The sequence below is a fragment of the Centropristis striata genome, chromosome 17 (assembly GCF_030273125.1).
Source record: "Centropristis striata isolate RG_2023a ecotype Rhode Island chromosome 17, C.striata_1.0, whole genome shotgun sequence".
Taxonomy (NCBI): domain Eukaryota; kingdom Metazoa; phylum Chordata; class Actinopteri; order Perciformes; family Serranidae; genus Centropristis; species Centropristis striata.
In genome coordinates this window covers 3,852,195-3,873,885 of record NC_081533.1, presented here as the reverse complement: position 1 = coordinate 3,873,885, position 21,691 = coordinate 3,852,195, and the positions used below count along the sequence as shown (strand labels likewise).

Sequence of the window (21,691 nt, the reverse complement as noted above, 5' to 3'; positions counted from 1 at the left end):
AAGGACGACTCAGACTTCATGTGTCCAGACTCAGGATCAATGACTCTGGAGATTATTTGTGTGAAGACCTCAATGGGAGAACAAATTTCGAATGGCATCCCAACATCACTGGTAAGTTGATTCAGTAAAAGTATTTGATAAATGAAAGTTGCAGATGTTTGTTTCTTTTACTCAGTAAAAACACTGCAGCACTATGAGGCTGAATTAGATGAGACAGACTGGCTTTCAATCACTGACTTAGAATACGAATATATTTATTCTTTTCAATTAAAAAAAGGTTTCCTCTCCTCCAACCCGCTGAGTTTATTTTCTGTCCTTTCCAGCAGCTGCTGATGAGCCCAAACCTCAGAGAGCGACAGTGAGACCACAACCAGAGGCTCGGGGAGATTATTTTCTCTTCAGTGGACTGACAGTGTTACTAGCAGCAGTTCTACTGGTTCTCTGTGGTGGAGTGGCAGGTTTCGGAGCTGGTGTAGTGATTTTATATGTTGCAGCGTACTTATATGGTTTTATTACTGCCAGGTAATAAAGTCATAACCAAAGAAACAACGAGAGACAACCTCTAGGGTTTTCTTAAAGTTTTAGAAAATGAAATATATATATATATATATATATATATATATATTCACATAAGATAACTTTTTTATTTCTGTATTGTGCAATTTAAACTGAAATACTCCTTTTTTAATTTGTTTTTATTCGTGCTGCTATTTCTTGTCTGTTATTTCTTTCTTTCATTGTGTTCAAAAGAAAAATCTCTGAGTATCAACAAGTTGTTATTAGTGGTGAGGAGCAGCAGAGGGAGCTCTTTACTGAAGGGAGCTGCTCTGCTTTAGAAAGTCTCACCTGTCTGCAGGTTACAGCTCTCATCATTTACACCATCAGACCTTTAAATGGAGCTGATGATCACAAAGATCTTCTGCTCTCATTTCATCTGCTACATTTACTTTAAATGTTTGTTTCATGTCTGATCTGAATATTGATCCGATCCGCTCGTATTGCAATGCCTCTTTAAAATAAGATATTCATGAGTGTAACTTTTCAATTCTGCATCATGTTTGAGCAGCTGTTGAATTTTATTAAAATATTTTTTCTCTTGTTTGCACAAACTGATTGTTGAACTGAATGATTTGTTCAATTGTTCCCCCAAATAAAAATTCATTAAATATACTATATATTGAATTGAGTTATTCAGCTTATAAATAAAACATTCAGAGGTCAAATATATGAAAATTGATCATTTTTATTATTGTCATGGAAACAAACAGCAGAAGATGTTAAAATATTAACAAAGAGGATTTGGACAAACAGTCACTCACTCATTGGTTGGACCAATCACAGCTGACATTGATAGACGAGGGGCGGGACTACACCCTGGACGGCCAATCAGAACAAAGGAATGTTTCTGCTCATCACATGTTTAATATTACAGGTAGAAACTGGTGAAATGGTATTAAACCTGAACTTTATTTCCTTTAGTTGTGATCCTGACGTGGAAGCAGCTGGAAATGAAAAATAAGAACATTGTTCAAACAGGCAGGACTGTAATTCATTTTAATCATATTTGACTGATTTTAGTAAAAAATAATTCAGTGGCTATTTCAATGTGCAGTAGATGTTTTTCAGCCGGAGCTGAGTTTCCCTCATTTCAGGGTTAACATACTCGAGGTTTTCAGAAAACCTGCTTTCTGGAACATAATATAGAATATAGGAACGTTATTTATTGTTTATTTTTATTCTATTTAACTACAGTCATGGAAAAAATATTAGACCACCCTCCAGTTTCTTGTTCATTTTAATGCCTGGCAAAAGTAAATGTGCATTTGTTTGGACAAATATATTGATAACAACAAAAATAGCTGATTAAAGTTTACCTTAAGAGCTGATATCGAGACATTTAACATGGTTTTTATGATAATAACCAAAAGTATCATGAAGAAAGCAAAGGAAAATGTCCAGATATCAGCTCTTAAATTAAACTCTTATCAGCTGTTTTTGTTGTAATCATTATATTTGTCCAAACAAATGAACCTTTAGTTGTACCAGACATTAAAATGAGCAAGAAACTGAAGATAACAAAGGTCTAATAATAATGGTCTAATAATTTTTTCCATGATTATAGTAAAATCATGAGTTCACTCCGATCCACAGTCCTGTCAGAAGGTGGCGCTAATGATCCTGAAAGCTGTTTGCAAATAAATAAATAAATAAATAAATAAATAAATCATAGACTGAAATAAATAAATAAATAAAGAAGAAGAAGAAGTGACCGGATGTGGGCGGGGCTTAACGAGACGCTCTGTCCAGTCCGGGATCCAGAGTGAGTTCAGCAGCAGTCCCAGTGGAGAGCAGGAGCAGGAGCAGGAGCAGGAGCAGGAGCAGGAGCAGGAGCAGGAGCAGGAGCAGGAGCAGGATGGAGGAGGAGAACCAGGACCAGGAGGTCTCACATGTTCAGGTCAGAGTTCATCCTGTTCACACACTAAAACTCTTCTCTGTTCCTGCACACAAACATGGCGACATGTTTGTGTGAATGTAAGTCGGTGAAGACAGAACTTTCGTTTCCGTTCGTTTCTTTACTTTAGTTAGTAAACAAACAGGCGTGTTAATAATTATAAAAGCTCTTCTTTTATTCATCAAAACACACATTACAACTCACGTCCTGGCCGCGCGCTCTCTGCTTTTCTCCGCTGCTGCTTTCCCGCCGCTCGGCCGCTAAGCATGCTGGGTAATGAAGTTCACTATAGTGGTGGGAGACACTGCAAAATGTGGTATCAATCTGATACCAAGTAAATACAGGGCCAGTATTGTATTTTTTACTTAAAAAATGAATATAGGAATATTAATGTTCCTTTGACAGTTAACACAAACGGGTTATTATATTCAGCCATATTTATATGTCAGGTTTGAGGTATATATCTTCACATAGGTATATATTTCTCAGTTCCAGTAAAATCATTAATTTAGATTAATTGGCTGAATTGTATATATTTAATAAGTCTGCTAAAATTACAACTATGATGACCAATTTCACTTTGTAAAATAACACAAACTAATGCTGGAGATGACCAAATCTTCCTTTCACTTCTATAAATCAGCTCCCTGATATTCTTGAGCAGTGACCTGACCTGGGGATCCCTCTCCTCCTCCCTCTGTTTACTCTGCAGCTCTGACTTCTTGTCTGAGAAGAGAAGAGAATTAATACATCAGTTGAAGAGAATTAATATATCAGATAATCATCTTCAGATCATTCAGAGTATTTGAATCATTTCTGCAGATGTACATATAAAAAAGACCTGCTGGCTCTGTAGGTGAACTGCAGGGGGTCCAGGAGTGGGTCTGTGGTGGATTAGAGGTGTGACAGAACAAGGAGCTGAAGGACTTCATAACCACAGAGGTCAGGGCGACGGGGCTGTAGTCATTTAGTTCTGTGGTCCTTGTTTTTTGGGGGGGCGGGGATAATGGTGGAGGTACTGCAGTCTGGGGGGACGCTGAGGTGGGCAGAAGTGGAGAGGCCTTGGCCCCTGCTGAGGTGGTGCAGGTGGAGCTCCTGGGCTGGAGCTGGTGGAGTGTGTCAGCTCTAGGGTTGTCACCATACTAAAATTTTCAACTTGATACCGATACTCAGGAAAATATTTGATACTCGATACCATTTTCGATACCACAAGGATAAAACTAAAGAGCCCAAAATTTAACAGAAATATTTTTATCAACAAGAAAAATGCAACATGTGAAAATGAACAGAAGCACAGGTTAAATATTTATAATAAAAAACAGTTGTGGAAAAGAAACTGCAACTATTATAACAAGCTTCAGGTCTGAGGTAGTGCAAAAAATAAATAAATACAATAAACAATAACAATTAGAACAATATTTTGAGGTTGTATGCTGTGCACAATATTAGGCAAGTGTAACCCCTTTTACCACCGGCTCGTGTAGTAAAACCCACTTTATGTTATAAAGATGAAGCTTTAACTCTTATGCAAATGATTTATGGCAAAAGGCACATCTCGAATAATAAATTTCAGTCTAGGGTCCTGTATAATTCTCACTTGTAAATGATGGAGACTGTAGGGAATTCTTACCTGTATATACCTTAATACTTAAATAATAAACACAAATCAATAAACCCACACAATGATCGCAGTTTCAGGAAATGTATTAAAGTTTAGGAGAACACACATCCAAACATTTTTCGTTGAAAATGAGATATAGAAAATAAGAAAATAGAACCCCGGGGTATAAAGTGTTTGTCTTATGTTAAACTGTCTTATTTTATTTTGAGTGCACTCTTTTTCGACTTTCGTTGGCGCGCTTTAGTGGGATCTCATGAAGGAAACCTTTGATAACTGTACTCCCGTGTGTTAGTGTAGCCGTAGCCGTAGCTGATGAATCACTCGCTCGTTGCGGTAACGACCGTCTCCGCTCGCAGCGGCAGCCCTCCGTTTTCCCTCGGCAACGGCGAAGCGACCTCCGTCCCCCTCAGCAACAGCGAAGCGACCTCTGTCGGCGACTCTCTCCCGAGACGACTCAACAACGCTCCGCCCGTCCGTGCAGGCGGCGGTTCCCCTCAGCGAGGACGGTGGTATTAGCCTAGCTCCTGCTAGCTAACGGACCTGGACTCGTTCACCAAAACACAAGCGGCGGTGGAGAGTCCGACTCACAACCTCTGAGCACGTCGCTCAACTACAGTTCAAAGTCTCTGTCACTCACGGATAAAATCCACATTGACAACGCACACAGTCCCTGAGTATCTGCGGTTCGCCATTAACACCTTGCTCCTTCCTCTTTTTCCCTCGGGTCCTCCCCCGGAAGTGTAACATTCAGGTCATGAACTTACGCATGAACTCACGTACATAATGTAACGTTAAGAATTACTTTTAACTTCTTTTTAAAACATTCACACCCCGTTAGATGATATTTTTAAAGTTATTAATTTTAAACAAAAAGTATTTATACATTTTAATACCTTATTTATATGAAACAGTTATTTATGGAAATTTTAACTTCACCATGAAAATAATGAAATATTTATCAGAGTATTACACAAGCTTGATAAAAAAATAACAATAACTTAACTTAAGTGTTCATTCCTTGGCTAGGTATCGATAGATTTGAAAATGAGTATCGTGTCCGGATACAACGTTTTAGTATCGATACTTTTTTGAGTATTGATACTTTTGACAACCCTAGTCAGCTCTGTCCCAGTGTCTTTTAAATCAACAGTAGAACTCGTTCAGTCTGTTGGCCAGGTGAACATTATTCATGGAGTGGAGTCTGTAGGTTTGTAGGTCATGATCTTTCTGTTCTCTGCAGACAGAAGCAGAGTCGTTGGCTGAGAGCTGGTGTTGGAGCTTCTCAGAGTGCTGGCCTTTAGCTTCTTAGCCTTGCTAAACGTGTACTCTGACTCTTTAAACCTGTCCCTGTCCCCACTCCTGAATGCTTCCTCCTTTTCCAACCATAACTGTCTGGGCCTGGCTGTGATCCAGGGTCTGTCGTTGTTTTAACTCTCCCTGGCGCTTGATGGTTCTCAGCTGTCCTCACAGAAGCAGATGTGTGATGTCACAGCCTCTGTGAACTGATCCAGACTGTTGCTAGCAGACCTGACAACGTCCCAGTCAGTACAGTCCAACATGGCTGAAGACCCTCCACGGCCATGCTGGTCCACTTCTTTGTTGTCCTCACAACAGGCTTCCAGAGCTTTAGTGTCTTCCTGTGTGCAGGAATCAGGAGGACCATGTCCTGGTCAGAGTGTCTCAGTGCAGCGAGGGGGACGGCATGATGGGCACCGTGACTTGTTGAACATCCCCCTTTTAGGCCAAAGATAACCCAGTTCTTTTGTTGGGTTGCTGCAGACCACACTGACAAGGGGCACCGCAGCAGGTTATAACCAACAGTTCACACTGGAACATTGAGGGTTATGTTACACAGACGTGCTCTAAATATTATTGATGGTTTTAGATAACTTGCTCCACCATGGCATCTTACTGACCCTCTCTCTCTTTCTGTTTGTTGCTATAGAAACAGGAAGAAAGAGAGGGACTCAAACATCACCACTGTCAGCTCTGTGACAAATCCTTCACAACAGCTGGAAGTTTAAAGATACATCTACGGATTCACACTGGAGAGAAGCCGTACAGCTGTGACCAATGTGGGAAAGCTTTTACCTGGGCACAGAGCCTTAGACAACATAAACTAATTCACTCTGGAGAGAAGCCGTACAGCTGTGACCAGTGTGGGAAAGCTTTTAACACTGCAAAGCACCTGAAACGGCATCAACGCATTCACACTGGAGAGAAGCCGTACAGCTGTGACCGATGTGGGAAAGCTTTTACCACTGCACAGCACCTGAAAGGGCATCAACGCATTCACACTGGAGAGAAGCCGTACAGCTGTGACCAATGTGGGAAAGCTTTCACCTGGACACAGAGCCTTAGACAACATAAACTAATTCACTCTGGAGAGAACCCGTACAGCTGTGACCAGTGTGGGAATTCTTTCACCACTGCACAGCACCTGAAACAGCATCAGCGCATTAACACTGGAGAGAAGCCATACAGCTGTGACCAGTGTGGGAACACTTTCACCACTGCATGGGACCTAAAACGGCATCACCGCATTCACACTGGAGAGAAGCCATACAGCTGTGACCAGTGTGGGAAAGCTTTCAATCGGGCAGGTAACCTGAAACAACATCAACTCATTCATTCTGGAGAAAAACTGTACAGTTGTGATAAGTGTGGGAGAGCTTTCAACAACTCACCGAACCTGAGACAGCATAAACGAATTCACACTGGAGAGAAGCCGTACAGCTGTGATCAGTGTGGGAATTCTTTCACTCAGGCACGTCACCTGAGAAGGCATGAACTCATTCACACTGGAGAGAAGCTGTACCTCTGTGACCAGTGTGGGAAAGCTTTTTCCACGGCATGTAACCTGAAAAAACATCAATACGTTCATACTGGAGAGAAACCGTACAGCTGTGACCAATGTCAGAAAACCTTTGTCTCCACAGATCATCTAAAATGCCACAGACGTGTTCACACTGGAGAGAAACCGTACTGGTGTGAACAATGTGGGAAAACATTTTCAAAACGTAATTCCCTTGATTCTCACCGACGTGTTCATAATGGGGAGAAACCGTACTGGTGCGAAATATGTGGGAAAAAGTTTTCCTGGATTGGTACCCTTAAAACACATCAGCACACTCACACAAAGTCTTTCTAAGTGTTTTTAGAGCCACGCCAGCTGCTTCATGCCTCCTCTCCATGTACTGTGTTGTTTTATTCTGAACTTGTCTCTGAAACTAAAGACTGACAGCAGTAACTGAGTCTGACTGAGGTGGTTTGATCCAGTGAGGAGGAAGAGGAGATGAATAAACAGAGACACAAAAACACTCCAGAGTTCAAACTTAGACTGAACAAGCCTTTATTCTTGTGGAATTATGAAAAAAATCAAAATATCATTTTAAACATTGATCTATTGTTACTTTCATTCTCAGCATCAACATGGTCATTATTATTAATGATCTGACACCAGTAACATAATAAATATCATTAAAACATGCACAGCCTGTAATCGGTGCTGGAATGTAACTCATCACATTTGTTCAAGTACTGTACTTAAGCAACGTTTTTTGGGAGTCGTAAGTTGAATATTTCCATTTTAAATCACTCTATACTCATTATGCACTACATTTAACTGGCATCTTTAGTTATTTTACCAGTTGAGATTTAACATGAATTTTTTTTAAATGTTCAATTATTGAAGATTCTTACATGAATCCAGGATTAAAAAACTGGAAAAAATACATTTTTTATCTGGATTTTTATTCTGTGTTATGTTTTTATATTTAGAATTTTTATTTTATTTAAATTTGTTGACTTTTTTTAATCTTGCCATATATATTGATGGGGATATATTGATTTGATAAACTCTGTAACTACTAAACTCTGTAACTTCAGTTCCTTTGAGTTAAGTTCTCCACGTCAGCAGTGTTTGCATTACTGCTGGAAAACATGTTTATATGTCTGGATCGATACAGATGTTCACATCTGCACTGACTCACCAAACATGGATCATCACACGTCTCCAGCTTGGAGGGACAAAGTGCGTCTCTCTGCAAATAACATCTGCGTGCCATCGGACCATCAACTCAATGAATTCTTGTAACTTGGTCAGATCTTCTTGATCCTATTTGGCTGATAGAACTCTGTCCCTATCCAGCTGAACAGTGTGATGTGACTCTGTTTCTACATGATTGATATTCTTGTCTGACTTGTATACTCATCATAATCTTTGTATTTTTTCTATATGTTATCTTGTATTAAAATTACTTAAAGAAAAGCATGTTTTAAATACTTTTTATTTCTAACTAAGGAATCATTTGTTAAATTCCTCAATAAATTAGTACATAACAGCATATTCTGTAGTTAAAATGAGCCCTATGCTGACAACAGTAAAATGCTGCTCACATGAAGCAGCTCCTTCATCTGGATTTTAATGTTTCTTAATATTACCGTCAGTGGAAGAAAATGAGCTGAACTCGGCTCTTTATAATGTGTCAGTTTTGCATTTCCTCTTAATGCTTTTATTGTTTTAACTGAAGTACTTTGAATGTTCGTTGTCTTTCCCCTGTTAGCACACACTTTACAAAAGGGGAAACAAAACCATGTAGATGTGTTTGTCATGGAGATTAAACAGTATGAAGAAAATATATAATATTGTTAGTTAACTGGTGTATAATTGGCATTTGTGTAATTTTGCTTCTCTTTCTGGAAACAAGATGTTTTTACATCCTGTCTATAGTTAAATGTTTTAATCAATTTTAAATTAAAATATGTTATTATTTCAGGTGGAGGGTGGCCACAACTGCATTTCATTTTGCAAATCTTATGTTGTGAAAATAAAGCTGAACCGAGAACACTGAACTTGTGGTTTCAAATAATTCTCATGCAGACCCTTTGTGTTTCTAACATAGGGCAGTCCGTGGCCTAGAGGTGAGGAACCAGGCTGCGAACTGGAGGGTCGCTGGTTTGAATCTGACACTGATGATCCTAAATAGATACTTTCCATATTTATCACTCTGAAGTTCTTAAAATTTCCTCTCAGTAGATGTCAGACGGGGAGAAATCTCTCTTGCCTCTGATAGTATAAAAAACATCTGTTATTATTGTCCGTCGGCGAGGTGAGCCTCTGGTCTTGTGTTTGGTATCCTTGGTGACGTTGAGGGATTCCCTCTGCACTGAAATGGACCAAATGACCAAATATGGTTATGTAGGTCAGCGGAACTCCAGGGAGGCGGGGCTACACGATAGAAATGCCTCGGTATCTTTGGAGGAGGATGGATTCATTTCTAAGACCAGACACTTGACACTTTGTCATTTCGATTGTGGGATTGTAACAACACAAGGTAATGTATGAATATATTTCTATTGTTGTCATTTTATCAATCCTGCTGTACAGATTTAGTATGTGACGAACTTTAACAGATGAAGAGACATTTTAACACTTTCGTCAATCTGACAGCTTTTCTTTATGAAAGAAGAATGAAAGAAGGTATGAGAAGTTTTTGATGCTTATGTTAGTTTAAATTAGATTATTTATAGGAAATGCAAAACTGACACATTATAACGAGCCAGAAGACTTAAAATAAGAACAAGTTACAGAAACACAATGTCATTCAACCATCTGAACCCCAGAGGTGGGCATGTTTTTATTTTATTTTTTTTACCAATTCACCAAAAAATAGACTGTTTATCGAAGCAAGGAACTGTGAAAACAGGCATTATTCTAGAAATGATTCAGACAGTCCTTTCACGGATTACAACAAACTGTCATTTGACGTCACCAGACTCGGAGCAGCGGGACTTCACATACATGCCAAGTAAAAAAGCTGCAGGAGCCACGATTAAAATCACCACAACTGCTGTTATGGAGACAGTGGCACAAGTTCCCATTGACAAGTGAGAATGAAATGAGAAAAACAAACAGTAACTAAGTTTGGACACACTGTGCTGATACACTGTGAGATATTTACAGGTCGCGGCGGGCGGAGGCTCGTCTGATCCGGTTGGACTGGAGGAGCATGCTCAATGGTAAATGGACCTGCACTTATATAGCGCTTTTCTAGTCGCTTTGCGACCACTCAAACAACTCACTACAGACTGACTCATTCACCCGTTCACACACACATTCATACTGGTGGCAGAGGCTGCCCTGAACGGTGCCACCTGCCACCAGCAGGAATTCATTCACACACTGATGAACGCAGCATCGGGAGACATTTGGGGTTCAGTATCTTGTTCAAGGACACTTGGACATGTAGGCTGCCATGGTCAGGGATCGAACCGGGATTGTGTTTTACACAGGACTGTTGTTAATATTTTAACATCTTCAGCTGTTTGTGTATCCATGACGATTAAAATGATCTATTTTCATATATTTGACCTCTGAATGTTTTATTTATAAGATGAATAACTTATTAAATAAAAAACAGTATATTGAATGCATTTTTATTTGTGGAACAATATAACAAATCATTTGGTTCAACAGTCAGTTAGAGCAGCAAATTATTTTAATAAAATCCTTCAGCAGCTCAAAAAATGCAGAATTCATTAGAAAAACATAGAAATCCTAAAAGCAACTTTTCACAAGTTAAACATCTTCATTCATCAATATGTAGAATAAAAGAAACATGAGTTTTAGTCACATGAACAGATGATCAGTGAGAGATGTCCCTTCAGTAAAGAGCTCCTCTGCTGCTCCTCATCAGTAATAACAGTGGGAACGACTCAGAGCTTTTCTATCAGCACACAGTGAAATACTGACAGTATATAACAGACAAGAAATAATGAGAATAGATCAAAGCCAGGTCTAACAAACAGAAATCAAACATTTCACTATAAAGTTCACATTAGAGGAATAAAATGTTTGAATGAAAGCTGAATATATAAACTGTGGACAGAAGATCAGAAGTTTGACAGTTTTCATGCTGTCAGACAGTAAAGCAGCTTCACTGTGAAAACTAACACATGAAGAAGAGAAACAGCAGGTTTGATCATTTATACAGATTATAAACAAAAGCATCACTTCCTGTGAGTCACTACAGTTCCATGACAGAACACATGAAGTTTAGAAATGTCAACAGTTCAGGTTGAATTAAATGTAATCTTAATATTTTTGTACTTGAAAACTGATTCTGAATCAAGAATAAAGTGATTTTGAGGAAATATCACAATTTTAAGCTTCGTCTTGGTTATTTTTTTGAATGGAAGGTAAAACTAGACAATAATGTTCAGTTTATTTCTATGATTCTTTGGGCGATTTTGTCATGATTTCTCTCGTCTGGTCTGGAAGCATCAAAGTTGTTGTTATTGATATCTGCTGATGTGTTCTGACTTACAGTTTGATGACCTGCCAGACAACTATTCTGTCCGTGGTAGAACATTTAATTTGTTCAAGTAGTTGGTGGAACAGTTAACTCTACTTCACCTGGTGGACTGTAACTTTTATCAAATCCACCTCTGAAGCAGAAAGCTTGTTTTTTACACAGAAAGTAACAGAAACAAAGAGTGAACAGAGCTGCTGCTGTCAGTCCACAGTAGAGGATGATCATTGCTGGACTCTCTGGTTGTGGTCTTGGTGTGTTTGGTGTCTCAGGTTGGGGCCGATCCCTCGCTGCTGCAAAGACAACAAACACATCTGACTCATTCATGTGAAGAAAAACATTTGACTGGAAAAGTGTCAGGATTATTAAAGTCCTCAATGATTTTCTTGTCAGATTTTTTTTTTAGAAAGTTTTACTGAATCAACTTACCAGTGACGTTGATCTGCCATTTGGAAATATTTCTCCAATAGAGGTCTTCACACACATAAAGTCCAGAGTCATTGATCCTGAGTCTGGACACATGAAGTCTGAGTCGTCCTTCTCTGAGGACGTCTTTGTCAAACTGGACTCGTCCTGCAAACTGTTGATCCTGAGACTGTGAGACCTCAACACCTTTATCTAGAAGAATCAGGACGAAAGTTCTGAGTTTAATGAACAGCCGGCAGCCGATAAAAAGGCGTTTGGTTGAAGCTTCAGGTTTGGTGGTGAAGGTCCACTCCAGTGTGATGTTCTGGTTCTCCTCTGCCTGATAGGAGCTCTGAGTCACATTCACTACAAATGTTCCTGCTGAGGAGACAGAGAGGGAAAGTGAGGAGCAGACAGACTTTCTTCTTCTTTGTGGATAATAAAGTGAAGGAGTAAACTAACCAGAGACACAGGAGGTCAGGCTGAGGAGCAGCAGGATGCTGCAGATCATCTTCTCCCTGTGAGAGGAGACAGAGGTGAAGAGTCACACACACATGAGCTCAAAGTTCACACATTACACCTGAGACAGAGGAAATATGCAGCATACTTATTACACTGAGCAAAGATACAGTAGTGTGATTCTGACACTAGATGGCGCCAGTTTTCATCTGAGAAAGAGGATGGGATGGGGAGAGGTTTGAGGAGCAGGAGTTCTGGGAGTGGCACATGCAGCAGGTAATGAAGCTCCACCATTGGTACTTGTACTTTACTTGAGTACTTCTATTTGATATAACTTTATATTTTTACTCCACTACATTTAGCTGACAGCTTTAGTTACTTTGAGGTCAAAGTTTATCATGGAAAAAAAGAGATCAATTTAAAGAGATTATGCATTTTAATAATAAATAAAACCACATTAACTGCATATCAAGTCGTAAAAAATAACCCTATCTGGACAACACAAGCATTCTGCTTCTATAAATGTACCAGTAATAATAATCTAATAATATATTTGGAATATATAAAACAATCTTTCTGCATAACGAGTACTTTGACTTTTGATACTTTTGTACTTTTACTTCAGTAAGTGTTGAATGCAGGACTTTTACTGTAGTGGAGTAACTTCACAGTGTGGTGTTAGTACTTTTACTGCAGTAAAGTAACCTGATTACTTCTTCCACCACTAACATGAATATAATAAATATCACTATGAGCTCAAAGTTCACACATTACACCTGAGACAGAGGAAATATGACACAGTTATTATGTTTCTGTATCTAGATGGCGCCAGTTTTCAACTGAGAAAGAAAGAGGAGAAACTGAGCTGAGAGGTGAATCAGGAGGACTTTCTACGGTTCATTAGTTAAAGTTCAGATCTCAAGTTCAGAGGTAACAACAGTCTGTGTGGAGTCATTACAACACGTCTTTGTGTTATTATCCTGATTATAAAAACAATATAAACTTCAACCTGTTTGTTTAGTTTCTTTCAGACATATAAAAACTTTATACACTGCAGTGAGCTGCTTATTCTACAGGATTGGTTGAACTCTATACAAAAATAAAAGATGAGGCTGATTCACATTTACCTGCATTTATATCAACATCTGAGAATTTAACTGCAAATAAAACAGTTAGTCTACTTTAAAACACATTGTGGCTCCATGATAACAGGCTCCATGCAACAGAACATGAGCATCAAAAACTTCCTCATGTTGTTGTTAAAACATAAAGAAAAGCTGTCAGATTGATTCAAGTGTTGAAATGTCTCTTTACTGACAGAATAAAACACATTATTATCTGTTAAATATCATCACATAATTAATCTGTACATCAAAAAATATATTATTACGTTAACGTGTGTTGATGTTTGCATGTTCTCTGGTCCGAGATCAGAATCCTTCCAACAAAAGTTAAACACGGAGGAAAAAGTAATCATAGGAACATTTGATGTACATGCAATTCACTTTTCAGTCAGAATATCTTCATGTTTCAGGTCCGCTCGTTTCACAACTTGGTGACTGAGAGCTCATGTATTTATGGCACAGACCTTCTACATGTGGATGTACATATCCGCCTATCAAAAGGCTCATGCAAATCCAGATACCGCACACAACAAATAAATCTATAGTGTGACATCTGGAGTGTTACGAACAGCAAGATCAGACTGTTGTCAACTGCATCGGAAGAACAGCATTGTCTTAAAAAATGACAAAGCACGTTAAGAATTTGCGGGCCAACCTGTCAGGTCCCGCCCTTCTCTCTGACGGTGCAGCAGCTCTGCTCTCTCAGTTTCCTCTCTGGTTATGAAATGAACTTGCTCGTCAGTTTTTGTTCCCAGTTCGACTTAAAGTCACCAAATCTTTCTGCAGCGACATTAAACTCCATAAACTATAGACAGCTGCTGTAGTTTTCAGAGCAGTGCATGATGGGAAGGTTATTTCTCTGTGACAGAGAGAGATCCGGAGCTGAAGGGAGACATGCAGGAAAGGACTCCAGTTTGTCTTGTATTTCTGTCAACATCAGCTGTTCATCAACTTTTAGCTCATTGACCAACACTTGAACTCATTCTCGGCTTACTAAATACACTCAAACTGTTTTTATTTTATTGCTGAAATATTTTCAATTAGACTTGAAAAACTTCCTCCAGGATTTGATCTTAGAGCTTCTCTGTCGACATCAGTTTAAAGCCTTTTTATTTGTGGGAACAATTTAACAAATCATTCACCTGAAAGAAAAAGTTTTAAATTCTTTGATTTTGTTAAAAAAACACAAATCTTCCATCAACTTTGGATTTCACAAGTTAAAGGTGTTTATTTAATCAATGTATAGAAACAGATAAAGATCAAGTCTCCTCCTCTCTCCTCCACAGAGTTCAGCTTTTCTCTTTACTTTTTGTGTTAAAGAACCGAAACATGTTCAGTTAGTAACAATCCTAAACTGCTGACACACACTTCCTCGCCTTGAGGAACATGATGTGAATGTAAAGGACAATGTTCCACAATGTGTGTTGTGATTGTGTTGGTGTTGACAGGCTGATGCAGTCAGAGAACACTTGATGCTGACGTCATTCACTTCTCACACTCACAACATCTTCATGTGCCTGCTCTGCTGCTTCAGCTTCACTCTGACGTCAGAGGCTCTACTCCTGCTTTATATAGAGACACGCCCATCTGTTCTGATTGGCCGTCCAGTGTGTAGCCCCGCCTCCCACCTCTCAGTGTGAGCTGTGATTGGTCCCGCCTCCAACCTGAGTCTTCTCCTCCGCTTTCATTGGTTCATGATGCTTCAGCTGCTCCTCCAGTGTGACAGCTGACAATATGAGCCTCTAATCAAACTAGTCTGGAGAAAATCACACTTTCACACATTTAGCTTCAGGACACAGGGACGATCCAGCCTCCTGCAGAAAGATTTAAAATGTGCATTAATCCATGAATAAAGGACTTTCCTCTCTGGTCACATGTGCATGTTTCCTGAGTGTGACTGTGTGTTTCAGTGGCTGAGAGAGAGAGAGAGAGAGAGAGAGAGAGAGAGAGAGAGAGAGAGAGAGAGACTAAATCTGAGATAATTTCACTTGACCAGATTATTAAAATTAAGATTTTTAAGACTTTTTAAAGACTTTTTTAAAAGAACCAAATAATCATCAGGTCACTCTGCTTGGGCCAGTTCGTCGCTGCTGGCAGCTTTAATTTATCTTGTTTTTTTTTTTTTTTTTGTAATATATTTTATTGATTTCACAAGAACAAACAACGAACCATACAGCACAGACATATTTAACCAAACTGCAAAATGAAAAATACACTAATTCACATATATGAATTGCACATCATACAATATACAAAAAAATCACATGGGGACTATACTGAAAAGGGAGAAGAGAGAGAGAAGAGAAAAAAAAAAAAAAAAAAAAAAAAAAAAAAAAAAAAAAGTATTCTATGACTTATTGATGAAGGTAAAATATGGTTGCCCTTTCTGCAGCAGGTCAACGAGGTCACCAGGAAGGTGATTCAACAGAGGTTGCCAGATACCATAAAATAAGTTGTCATTGCCCTTTAACGAGGCACTGAGGTGTTCCATAGGAAAAACCTTGAATATTTCCCTGTACCACTGTGTAACTGAAGGGGGTTTGTCTTTAATCCATTGAAACAAAACACATCTCCTCGCCAAAAGAAGCAGCTTGCCCATTAATATAAGCTGTCCAGCGGGTAAAGAGAGCTGCCCCTTATGTATATTCAAAAGAAATAAGATTGGTTCCAGCTTTACTGTTTTGTGAAAGATTGAGCTGAGTTCCTTAGCAATATTTTTCCAATATCTGGCTATCAAGGGACATTGCCAAATGCAGTGGTAGTATGTCCCTACCTCTTTTTTACACTTCCCACACAAAGGGGAGATCTGGGGATTTATTTTGTTTAGAAGGTGAGGGGTGCATTGTAGCCTGTGTAGAATTCTGTACTGGCTTTCTCTGAGTCTATTACAAGTAAAAGTTTTCTTTATAGATTCAAAGGCATCTGACCATGCGTTGGCATCGAGGTCAGCCTCCAAGTCCCTACCCCATGACTCCATATACCTGCTGGTAGTGACAGGATTCACAGAGTATAGTTTTGCATAGAACAGGGAGATGAATCTTTTACCGTTCATGGCAGTTAGATTAAAATTAAGGAGGAAACTTTCAACTGGGCTGACTAATGGTTGGTCTGTTGGGAGTGTAAAATTAGTTTGTACAAAGTGTCTCACCTGGAGAAAACCAAAAAAGTGATTATGTGGTATACTGTATTTTGTCTGAAGCTGCGTGAATGGCATAAAATTATCTTTTTCAAATAAATCAGCTACTAGTCTCAAGCCCCTTGAGTGCCAGACACCGAAAATACTTTTCCCTGTACCAGGAGGAAAGGCTTTGTTTTGAGTTAAAGGTTGTAAAGCTGATGAGAAGCCTCCCCTGTCAGAATGTTTAGCAACATCATGCCAGATCTTTAATGTGTTAAGCATGATGACATTATCTTTAACCTCAGCAGGAAGTTTACTCATTTCAGTTAGAAGAAAGCAGAGAGGGGAGAAAGGGGCACAGCACCAGGCATCCACATTTGTCTCCTGAAGAAGAAAATAATTGAGCCAGCCTGATATTATCCGAGCATGACAAGCATAATTATAAAAAAGAAAATTGGGAAGGGCCTGACCCCCCTCATCTATTGGTAATTGTAGAGTCTTCATTTTTAATCTAGGTTTCTTTCCGTGCCATATAAAATTTGAGAGAAATCTTTCAATATCTAGATTAGTTTTCTTAGTAATCTTAAGTGGCAACATTTGCAATGGGTATAATATTCTAGGGAGCACATTCATCTTTATTAGACTAATTCTACCCATCCATGACAGAGGGAGGTCAAACCACCTGTTAAGATCACTTTTGACTGCTGCCAGGGTTGGTGTAAAGTTTTGTTTATACAGTTCTTTAATATTTGCTGATACTCTGATGCCCAGGTAAGTGAAACCTGAAGGTGACCATCTGAAAGGGAAATTAACCAGGGATGCCTGGCCACCAAGGTCACCAAGTGGCAAGGCCTCTGACTTGCTGTAATTAATTTTGTACCCTGAAATCTGACCGAACTGACAAATGATTGATAACAAAATAGGAATTGAACTCTCTGGGTTAGTGATAAACAGCAAGATGTCATCTGCATAAAGCGAAATTCTATATTCGTTGCCTCCCAAAGCGACACCAGATATCTCATGGTGGCTCCTAATGGTTTCTGCCAGAGGCTCCAGTGCCAGTGCAAATAATAGTGGAGAGAGGGGGCAGCCTTGTCGTGTACCTCTACTCAGAGGAAAAACATCAGACTTGGAGCCATTTACAAGAACTCTGGCAGTAGGAGATCTGTATAGAAGTTTAGTCCATTCAATAAAACTTGAACCTAATCCAAACCTGTGAAGAACATCAAAAAGATACTCCCACTCTACGCGATCAAACGCTTTTTCAGCGTCTAATGAGATGGCGAGGACCTTTTTCTTTGTACTATGTGAAAATTGTATTATGTTCAGGAGCCTGCGAACATTAGAGTACGAATATCTATTTTTAATAAAGCCCGTCTGGTCTGGCTTAATTAAGACAGGTAGCACCTCCTCCAATCTTCTAGCCAAGAGTTTTGATAGAATCTTGCAATCAACCCCGAGTAAGCTTATCGGCCTGTAAGATGCACACTGATCAGAGGGCTTATCTTTCTTTAAAATCAAAGAAATGTGGGCCAGATTAAAAGTTGGTGGAAGCGCGCCCCTTTCAATAGATTCAGTAAACATATTGGTCAGAGGGCCCACCACCAGCTTTACCATCTTCTTGTAAAATTCGGGGCCGAACCCATCAGGGCCGGGAGCTCTCCCACTTTGTAAAGATTTAATGGTCTCCAGAACTTCCTGTGCTGTGATCGACCTACAAAGATCATTTTTGCATTCTTCAGATAATGTGGGAAGGTTTATTCTATCAAGAAAATGTTTCCTTTGCTCTGAGGTATTTTGGCACTCTGACGAGTATAGTTCCTGATAAAAATCCTTCATTATTTTACATATAGTTTTGGTTTCAAAATGTTCTGTGCCAGTTCTGTCCCTAAGTGATGGTATTGCATAAATCCCTGTACGGCCTCTGGCCAAACGGGCAAGAAGCCTACCAGGTTTGTTACCAGATTCGAATAGTCTATGTTTGGCAAAGAATATTGCTGATTCTGCTTTTTGGGTTAGCAGTTGATCCAGGGCAGATCGTGCTGCTTCTAATCTTTTAAAGATAGATATTGAGGAGGTAGCCTTAAACTCTCTATCTAGTGCTGTAATTTGCTGTTCGAGTTCTACCTGTCTTGCTAATGAACTTTTTTTCTTTGCAGCTGTGTACGATATTATGGCACCCCTCAGGAATGCTTTACCTGTTTCCCACAGGGTTGAAGCAGAGACATCAGGTGTATCATTTGTAGAAATAAAAAGTTCCCATTGTGATTCTAGATATGTTAAAAATGTAGGATTGCTAAGGAGAGATGGGTTTAGACGCCAGTGTCTGGATGTGGGGTCATAATAAGGTGGCAGAAGTTCAATAGTGACTGATGAATGATCTGAAAGGGTACATGTGTTAATAGAGCAAGTGTTGGTCCTGTCCAGAGCTAATCTCGAAATAAAAATATAATCAATTCTTGAGAAGGAATGATGAGGGCGGGAGAAAAAAGTAAAATCTTTCTCTTGTGGATTGATAATTCTCCATGCATCAAACAGGCCGAGATCAGAACAGAGCTCCCTTGTGGCTCTAGCCATCTTGGAGAGAGGAAGGGCATTGGGTGGGCTATGATCCATTCCTGGGGCCAAAACACAATTAAAATCCCCTCCAATTATTACCAGTGATGGACAAATGGAAGAGATGTTAGCCAGTAGTTTAGAGTAAAATGAGCTATCAAAAGTGTTGGGGGCGTAGATGCTTCCTATAAGAATTCGTTCGCCATATAGACACCCAGTAATAACCACAAACCTTCCCTCCGTATCACATATAACTTTATCTAGCGTAAATGCAATATGTTTATTTATAAGTATTGCTACCCCCCTACTCTTAGAGTTAAATGAAGAATAATATATTTGACCAACCCAATCACGTTTTAATTTTAAGTGTTCAAGATCAGTAAGGTGGGTCTCTTGTAATAGTGCCACATGTACCTTATCTTTTTTGAGCACAGAGAGTATTTTACGTCTCTTCACCACATGGTTGATACCTTTAACATTAAGTGTAACGATTTTTATGTTACTCATGGTGTAAATAACTTGTTAGATGGTAAAGGAAAATGGTGTGATTCAAACAAGTATAGCCCATGACATGAAACAAGCAATTCACTATTGTTTGGCAAATAAGCTGTGCTGATATAAACAACTCCTACACATGGGGGGAAAACAAGAACCACCCCCAAACACATACACAAAAAGAAACAAATATGAAAATAGTATGGGAGCATGAGAATTCAAGGAAAAAAGAGAAAAAAAAAAAAAAAAAAAGAAAAAAAAAGAGCTACTCAATGGTAGTGTTACAGGAGTACGTGCTGCTAATCGCTTCTGGAGAAAACTCAAAACAACTTCCGTATCTCACCCCCGCTCCCACAACATACAACTTAATAAGCATGTCGATATTCTGGTAATGTTATGAATTTAACATTATCCCTTCTCTGCTATCACCCCAAACTAATACATCAGATAAGGCTGTAAACGCAGCAAAGTGAGAAATACACTTAACTGAGCTAAATCAGCTCTGAAGCCTTTTATAGTTTTACACAGGCTGACTGTGCTGTTTCTTCCTTATCACACTGATATTCTGTTAGGCAGAATAACTTCAGTATCAATGCAACACAACTTACTCATTCCAGATGGCGTGTAGTAATGTAATCATACAGTAGACACGTCACAGTTCTGAGTGGTCTTCTATTTCAGTTTTTCAAGAAAGTTCTCTGCATCTCTCCGCGTTTCGAACCTGTGCTCCGTGCCGTTGTGGTTTATGGTGAGTGTAGCCGGGTAGCGCATGGTGAAGCGGATCCTCTTGTCTATTAAGGCTTGACACACTCCGTTGAAGGCGCGACGCTTCTCTCGGACCGCAGGAGACAGATCCTGAAGGATGGAGATCCGCTGTCCTTCATGTTCCAGGTTAGTTTTCCCCCGCACTGCTGCCATTATGCGTAATTTGTCTCTGGAGTTGTGGAGCTTAATAACAACCGGTCGGGGACGTGCTCCTCGCGGTCCCAGGCTGCGGTGCGCCCGGTCAATTTTAATGCGGCTTTTCGTCTCGGGGTTCGCCGGTCCAAGTCCAAGTATAGTAGGCAGCCAGGACTCAAAAAACTGTATAGGGCGATTTCCCTCCGTGCCCTCTTCGAGATTCAGGACACGGATGTTGTCCCGTCTGCTTCGGTTCTCCATATCATCCATGCCATGAGCCATTTGCTTCATTTTCTTTTCTGCTTCACCGAGCCTGGTCTCCAGATCAGCCACTATGTCCTCAACGTCCGAAACTCGCTGCTCCGTGGCAGTAATGCGTTTGGACTGGCTCTCTAAAGTTGTGGAAATTTTTTCCAGAGTCTCGGAAAACTTTGAAAGTTTCGTCTCCATAACGTCGCTGAAATTTTGAGTTACCTTGTGAATCAGCGCTTCGGTTTCCATGATGTTAGTTGGTGAAGCCGTGTCTATTTGCTGTGGAGAGTTTGTTGCTTGGCTAACATTAGCATTAGCAGCTGCAGCATTAGGCTGTTTCCGTGGCTGAATCTTCGTTTGTTTCGACATTGCAAACTATCAAAACGTCACTTTTCTTCTTATCGGTAGATCTTTCAGCACTGTGCTGGTGTGATGAGTCAAGAAAGGAGCATTAACTTGCAGATAAATTTAAATAAAATCAATGTGGGAGCGGGAGCTCAACGAAAACACGTCTTCAGTCGGCCATGATCACGTCATCCCCCGTCAATTTATCTTGTTTTAAGAGTTCATTTCTAGTTATTTAGAGACGTTGAGCTGACATGTTTTAAACTGTTCCATCTCCATGAAGGTGTTGAGGTCTCAGAGTCTCAGGATCAACAGTTTGCAGGATGAGTCCAGTTTGACAAAGACGTCCTCAGAGAAGGACGACTCAGACTTCATGTGTCCAGACTCAGGATCAATGACTCTGGACTTTATAAGTGTGAAGTGTCCACAGGTTTTGATTCGAGCTCTCGCACATGTCGACTCAACGTCTCTGGTAAGTTGATCCAGTAAAACTTTAACACGTTGAAATCATCAACTTCTTTAGACCTCTATGAACCTGAGTATCATGATGATGAACTTCCAGAGTTCTTAAACTTCCTTCTTGTAGTTTCTGTAAATCTGTAACATTTTTATCTGTCGTGGATGTTGATTTTTATTCTCTAGTAAAATGTT

The 21,691-nt window shown here is 39.6% G+C and overlaps 1 protein-coding gene across 1 annotated transcript in view; it reads left to right on the top strand.

Annotated features, from left to right (window-relative positions):
* The window catches only part of LOC131989470 (uncharacterized), a 299,290-nt gene that overhangs the window by 240,341 nt on the left and 37,258 nt on the right, over positions 1-21,691 (top strand). The window contains exon 6 of the mRNA XM_059354702.1: positions 6,061-7,145. Coding sequence (XP_059210685.1) covers positions 6,061-7,145 — 1,085 coding nt within the window. The remainder of the gene's footprint in view (positions 1-6,060; positions 7,146-21,691) is intronic.